This window comes from Phoca vitulina, unplaced genomic scaffold, assembly GCF_004348235.1.
Source record: "Phoca vitulina isolate PV1807 unplaced genomic scaffold, GSC_HSeal_1.0 scaffold64, whole genome shotgun sequence".
Classification (NCBI taxonomy): domain Eukaryota; kingdom Metazoa; phylum Chordata; class Mammalia; order Carnivora; family Phocidae; genus Phoca; species Phoca vitulina.
In genome coordinates, this window is record NW_022589767.1 from 516286 (window position 1) to 523780 (window position 7495).

A 7495-nucleotide genomic window follows, 5' to 3' on the forward strand; every position below is an offset into this window, starting at 1 on the left:
TTAAGCATCTGCAATGGTGACTTCAACCTCAACTCCTGGCTCAATACTGATGGAAGTAATCAGCTTAACAATCTCAGAAGGACTGTGCGAATCAATGAGTCGCTTGTGGATCCTCATCTGAAAACGATCCCAAGTTTTAGAACCTTCACCACAAGGAGTTTTTCTTGTAGTGATTCTCAGAGTGTTGGTAGGCATCCGAACTGGTCCTTTCACTTGGAGATTCTTTTCCTTTGCGCCTCTGATCAAGTCAGCACATACCTTTTCCAAAGATTTTACGTTGCGGCTGGTGAGAGTAATTCTAATTCGGTGAATCGCCACCTCCGGTTCCACGGGAGTCTTCCCGGTGTCTTTAAAAGCCATGGCTGCGGCGTGCCTTCCCGACCGACTTGTTCCCTGGTGAGAGCGAACAGCGGTGAGTCAGGAGCAGGAGCGGGGCGTCCAAACCTCCGCTGTAGCTGCGACCGCGTCTTCCTCAAAGAGTCACAGGGTTGTGTTTAATTGGTATTTTATTACCCGGATTTGACAGGAGCAGGAGTCTGTTCTGGAGGGTGATGTACACTTCATTCCATCACCCGACTCTTCATCATAGCTCAGGAAATAAGATCCATTATGGCTGCTCAACAGGTGTAACTGGGCACACCTTAACCTTAGTTTCTGATCTCAACGTATTCTGGTCCCTTAAGATTACTTGGCACTTTCTTGACCTCTATTACGGCTGAAGCTCTTAAGCAAGCTGTACATACCTTCAGAAATAGGCTACAGTGTTGTTTGAAGTACAAGTCTGTCAAAAAAATGCTGAATTGGGATTCTTGATGCCTGTTCCTCCAGATGGGGACCAAACTCATATTGAGAGTAAGTTGTTTTTTGTTTTGTTTTGTTTTGTTTTAAGATTTTATTTATTTATTTGAGAGAGAGAGAGAGTGAGAGAAAGCAGGAGGAGAGGGAGAAGCAGACTCCCCGTGGAGCAGGGAGCCCAACGTGGGGTTCCATCCCAGGACCCTGAGATCATGACCCGAGCCAAAGGCAGAGCTTAACCGACCGAGCCACCCAGGTGCCCCTCTTTTTGCCATTCTTATAATTTCATTTGTTCTTACCTCTAGTCCAGTTCATTTTTGAATCCATCAAACTCTCAGATCTTTCATTTGTTATCTATCAATATAGATAGGGTGGCACAATTACTTGAATACTAATAAAAGGCATCATTTATTTGCTATCTATCATGGTCTAAGAACTAAACAGGGGCCTCATATTTATCATTTCTAATCCTTGCACCAGCTCTGCAAGGTTGGTATTGTTATCCTAATTTTGCAGATGAAGAAATCAGAACTTAGAGTGGTCATAGAGCCAGTGGATCATAGAACAGAGATTCAAACTCAGGTCTTTCAAGGTCTAAAGCCAGAACTATCTCCTCAACTCTGCAGCGATGTTCCCTCTAGCTCTTACCCGTGTAGATTATGTCAGGCTACTAGGTCCAGAAAGTAATCTAACATTCATCCAGAGAGGCAAGTTTGTTTGAAAATGGTACATGAAGCCTCACTATATGGTTGCTTTTATCATCCCACATCCCTGCATTTCTATCACACTCAGAGGCTCAGACACATGGACGCAAAATGAGGAGGGGGAAAGAATATATGAGGAGTGAACTCAGTGACTAGGCTATGACTGCTTTTCTGTTTTTTTATATACTGATTTCCTTTTTTTACATATCTTTTCCTGGGTTCTGTCTTACATGCTAGGCTTAATCTCAATTTCCCTTTTGGCTATAGTACCCCACCAAAATTTAAATTTCCAGTATGATTTATGTAAGTCAAGCTGTATGTTACTAATGTTGCAATAGAAGAATCAGAATTCTGACTAACTGGGTTTTCCTGGGGTATTCTTATTCCTTGTTTCAAGAAGAAAGCTAAGATTTTGGTAGTTAGTAGTTTGTAAGACTGACAACAGAAGCTGACTCAAGAAGCCCTCTCTTTATATTATAAAAACCAAAATCCACTAAAGATAATATGTGAAGGTGTTTTGAGTGGAAAGGGAAAAGAGCTAGTGTCCTTGTAAAAAGATATGCAAAAACAGGAGCCAAGGCAAGAAGATTCTCAAGCCTGGGAAGGGGACAATAGTGTACTGTGGGTAACTGGAACTGGGATCTGTTCCCTCTAGCACCCCCTGGAAGGACTTTGTAGTGCAGAGGCTGTCTGCATGGTGGGCACATTTGCGTAGCATCATGTTCTCCTGTGTTCTCAACTCTGGTAAAAACTCCCATGAATGCTGTAACTCAGCCACAGGGGTTGGACATTCTTGCAAGCTTGGATAATGTCCATCTCAGCAGCAACCATGAATACAATGTAGACTAGTTTGCTTTATGTAGTAAAGGTCTTAGGTGGGATGGACAGGGGAGGGAAGGGAAAGCAGATTAATGTATGAACTTCTGTATGAATTCCACTAATGACTAAATTTCTTACAACTTTGATGGGATAGGTTCTTCAAATCAGATTACTTATAGTTTTGCTTGTCCCTTAGATCCATTCTCTACCTTTCTCTTCCCCGTTCTGTGCCGCAGGGAGCTAACCTTTCTGGGCAGCTTCTGTAGACATCTTTGCCCCTGGATTCCAGTTGCGCCCAGCCATTGGGAGGGACTGGCAGGAGATCAGAGGAAGGGAGGTCAGAGGTGAATGAATTGGGGTATTTTTTTCCGAGGATCCCTCCTTATGGGTTAACTGGGTCCCTTTACTGAAGGCAGCAGATCCCATCTGGTGGCCCTGCCTTATTTTTTTTTTTAAAGATTTTATTTATTTATTTATTTGAGAGAGAGAGAGAGAGAGCATGAGCAGGGTGGGGAGGGTCGGAGGGAGAGGGAGAAAGAGACTCCCTGCTGAGCAGGGATCCTGAAGCTGGACCTGATCCCAGGACTCTGGGATCATGACCTGAGCAGAAGGCAGACAATTAACAACTGAGCCACCCAGGTACCCTGGTGGCCCTTTTATAGTTACTCTCTCTGGGTTGGGTTCTGGTAACCATTTCTTCACCTTGCCCCCTCAGACCTGGGAAAGGAAAGTTTAGAAACTGCCCCATTCTTGTTAGCCTGGGGTGAGGGCAAGAGGGAAGTGAGGGAGTACTATATTATTGCCAGTTGATTTCCCTTAATCCTATCTATAACTTTTAAGTAGTTTCTTTGTTAAATCCTCCTCAATTAATTACCTTTGATCATGCCATCTTTTTCCTACCAGGACTCTCAATATTACATACTGTGACTTTCCCTCCCACATGCCTAAATATGTGGACTCCTAATCCTTATATGTTGCTCCACCGCCTCCCTCACCTCCACCTGCCCCTGGAATTAATTTGTGCGGTCCATATCAGAGCTATGGTAGATTATAACTCCTAGCACTAAAGTCAAATTATTTTGAGATTTTAGCAGTGAAATTCCCACCTCCTGGGAAATGCCTCAGTCCCAGGCAAATCAGATGATTATCAACCTATTTATTACTCTGGTGTATACTTGGGTGTGCAATCTCGGAAGTCCCTGGTAATTTGTGTCTAGTGGACTATAATGAGACAGAGTTTGAAAATTACTACACAATTCTACATATAACATTGTCCAGAAGGAGATAAAAGAAATTAGGATAAATGCCACTCTGCTCAACAATTGTTTCAAGAATACTCTTTGGTGGGTCATGAATATAAGACTTTCATTTCAGACGAAAATTTTAAAAATTAAACCACTTTTTTTTTTAAGATTTTATTTATTTATTTGACAGAGAGAGACACAGCGAGAGAGGGAACACAAGCAGGGGGAGTGGGAGAGAGAGAAGCAGGCTTCCCATTGAGCAGGGAGCCCGATGTGGGGCTCGATGCCAGAACCCTGGGATCATGACCTGAGCCGAAGGCAGACACTTAACGAACTGAGCCACCCAGGCGCCCCAAAAATTAAACCACTTCTTGGGGATGGAGGAGCAGTATTGTCAGAATCCTGGTACAAGGTTAAAATTATTCTCCAAACCTGGACCTGCCATATGAGGCATGGTTTAACATGTTGGAGCTGATGATAGAGCTAAGAAAAGGCCATTTAGCTTGTGATGGAAATGATTACCAGAAAATGAGAGTGTTTTTAGGAGATACAATCTCCTTCCCAAGAGAAAAGACAGTTTTATCCTTGATAAAGCTAATATTGAGATGGCAGGAGCTGAGAAAAAGAACATGATCTATGGAACGTCTAAGGAGGTCAATCTGAGGAGGCCACTAGTGCTCTCAATTAAATATGTCAGTAGCTATGGTTGAAGATGCTTGAGAGTTGGTTCCAAGGGCTTAAATCCAGAGAATATAGCAGGCAAACCTCCTAAGTATTGCCAGAAAGTTAGGGAAAGCTGACTGTATTTATAGGAAGTTTATAGACTTTGTTATAAAGGAATCTGCCCTCAAAGCCTGAGGAAAAGTGGAGCTGACCTACTTAGCACAAGTGTGGCCAGGAGAAAAGAGCATCTCTCCTTGTGCAAAACTTAACCTGTCTGAACTCCATCACCTTCCAAACTTCTCCCAAATAGAGAGGCTGGTGAAAAAGGAGGAAGAAGAAAAAGCTGTTTCCTTCCACAGCAGGGAGGTGGAGTTTAGGAAAACTTGTCCTTTTCAGTTGATTGGCCCAAACCAGGCAAGAGTAGATGGGGGATAAAAATGGCAAGTAAAGTCTCTGAATGCCAGTCACTTTTCAGAATTTTAGATAGGAAGGGGTGGTTACCTTTCCTTTCTCCAGTTCTCCCTGAGAACAAGCTTCTGTGATGAGTGAAACCTGGTGCTCCCACCAAATTTTCGTCAGCTTTAAGCTGCCATCAGTATGGTGGGCCCGTGGCACCCACTGAGAGCCTGTGACTGGAGAAGGGTGGACCCCACAGTGAGACTAGCATTGACCTGAATGCTAGTGTTAAGAATGGAGATCTGAAGCCATATTTCCTGAGTTTTAATCTTACAAGCTGTGCAACCTTGGGAAAGTTTATTTCTCCTCACTTAAGTTTCCTTATCTGTAAAATGGGGTTAATAATAGTACTACTTTTATAAACTTGTTGTGATGATTTAATGAGATAATGTATATAAAACTCTTAGAATAATACCTGTCACATGGAAAGTATTCCATAAGTGTCTATCTTCCTTCTCATCATCAGAAGAAACACATTTATAAGATAACTGTTTACAGTTTAGGGTGTATGCTCAGTCTTTTTTTTTATTGTGTTTTGAGGAAGATGAGCATTCCATGATTAACTATACAATGAGTGCTTGTGAAGGAAAGGCTAAGGTGTGCTTTGAAGTTCCCAAGGGAGCACCATCAGGTCACTGTCATCTCAGTAGAGGTCACATGCAATTGACACTTCTTTTGCTTGATTCATAGCCCCTTAACTCAACCTTCTTATGATCTACTTTATGTGCCCATGAATCAAATAGCATTAGCTTTACACAGTCTTCTCAGAAAATGGGTTATTAGTTATTACCAGATAATTTCTCTCCACTGGACAACTTTCTGTGCTGCATTTGGGGAAGAATTTTGGGAAATAATAAATACACTGGAATTTGCAAGTGGGGGGGAGGTACAACCTCAACATGGATGAATGTGAGCAGGAGATTCTGACTAAAAGGGTGAGAGGTAAAGGAAGGAGATGGTGCCTCTAAGGATGAGGAGGTTTGGCTGAAGATTTGATTTGAGTGAGCAACTCACCTTTCTTCCTACCAATGGACCCTGTATTTCTGTCCTAATCCCCTGTCAAATTTTTTTAAAATTTTTTAAAGATTTTATTTCTTTATTTGACAGAGAGAGAGACAGCGAGAGAGGGAACACAAGCAGGGGGAATGGGAGAGGGAGAAGCAGGCTTCCTGCTGAGCAGGGACCCCGATGCGGGACTCGATCCCGGGACCCTGGTATCGTGACCTGAGCCGAAGGCAGACGTCTAACGACTGAGCCACCCAGGCGCCCCATCCCCTGTTAAATTATTTAAGCAAGGAGACCATTAGACTGAAGTGGCTTTAATGCCTTAGTAATCTGTGTAAGCAAACCAAAATCTAAGCTCGTAATGCCTCAAGTTTAAGAAATTAAAACCTAAGGACAACCAATCACCAACAGCTAACTAGGCTTTCCCAAATAATGCAACTGCTAAACCTATAGCCAATCAATTTCCTGGCTTTGCTTCCTGTCTTCTCTATAAAAGTCTTTACCCTAGTTCCTGTTGGTGGAGTGCTCCTAATCATTTCTGGTTTGGCCAATTTGAGTCAATTTTTGTTCAAATAAACTCTTAACATTGTTAATATGCCTCTGTTAATCTTTTTACAATTCTGGTGTCAGTAGTGGGATTCCCTACCCCCCACTCACCCCCACACCCTTGAGAACAATGAGCAATAAGCAGGCATAGGTACACACAGAGTTCATTGTGCTCATTGCTTTCTTGCTGCATCTGGGGGTCACAAGTTAGTCCCTCTAAGATATACGAGCTCTACAGCTTTTGCATTATGAGCTCCCAAACTTTATTTGAGAATTCCTTTTATTGGACTGGGTCCAACTTAAACCAGATTGGGTCTGACCTAAACCAGACTGGTCCAGTGTGAGACCTCAGGTAAACAAAATTTTCTTTTAAGGAAAAAAAAGAGAGAGAGAGAGAGAGAGAAAAGGGTGCTTCCAAGTCCAAAGAGTCTAGGACCCCAGCTAATTATAAGTATAAAAATTATGAACCCAGGACTTATGTTTGTCTGGACAAGTGGGTTAACCTTATGAAAGATAGTCTTGAATTACAATGGAAGTGGGAGACTTTTAACCTAGATAAGTTTATCCATTTATAAGGTGCCCTAGAGAAAAAGAAGTCTCAGCCAAGAACTCAGAAGGGTAGAGGAAAAGTTATTTTTCCTCCCCTACAGTTTCTGATGATCCAGATGGGACCTGCTGGGACACCCCACTCCTTCTGGAACCTGCAGATGGGATCCTGGGAAAACTAACAGAAGCTGGCAAAGGGCAAGAATTCTTACCAAAGTCAGCTTTCTGGATCTCTGTCTGTAGTGCCTGGTCAAGAGAGGAAGGTAAATCTCACTGATCTCTTCCTTTCCAAATTCAGATTCTTGTGAATTGTTTTTTCAGTGCCCATTAGTTATTGATCCTTTCCCTACCAGGGATAGCTACTTTTTTCTTGTTTGTTTCATTTTCTGTCCTGAGAACTTGTCTTGGCTTTCCTTCTGTTGGGGCATGCATGTTGCCAGCCCTTGTGCGTGCAGGCAGCTTAACAGTCAGGTTTGAGGCCACAAGAATATGGCGGGATAGAAATGTAGGTTTCAGACACCTGGGTGGCTCAGTCAGTTAAGCATCTGCCTTCAGCTCAGCTCATGATCCCAGGCTCCTGGGATCGAGTCCTGCATCAGGCTCCTGCTCAGTGGGGAGCCTGCTTCTCCCTCTGCCTGCTGCTCCCCTTGCTTGTGCACTTGAGCTCTCGAAAGAAAGAAAGAAAGAAAGAAAGAAAGAAAGAAAGAAAGAAAGAAA

General features: G+C 42.9%; 1 protein-coding gene across 1 annotated transcript; it reads right to left on the reverse strand.

Annotated features, from left to right (window-relative positions):
* LOC116624119 (40S ribosomal protein S20-like) lies at positions 1-360 on the reverse strand. Its single transcript, XM_032391758.1, has one exon. It carries the CDS (start codon positions 358-360, stop codon positions 1-3), a length of 360 nt encoding a protein of 119 aa, XP_032247649.1.
* Between the last annotated feature and the right edge of the window lie 7135 nt (positions 361-7495).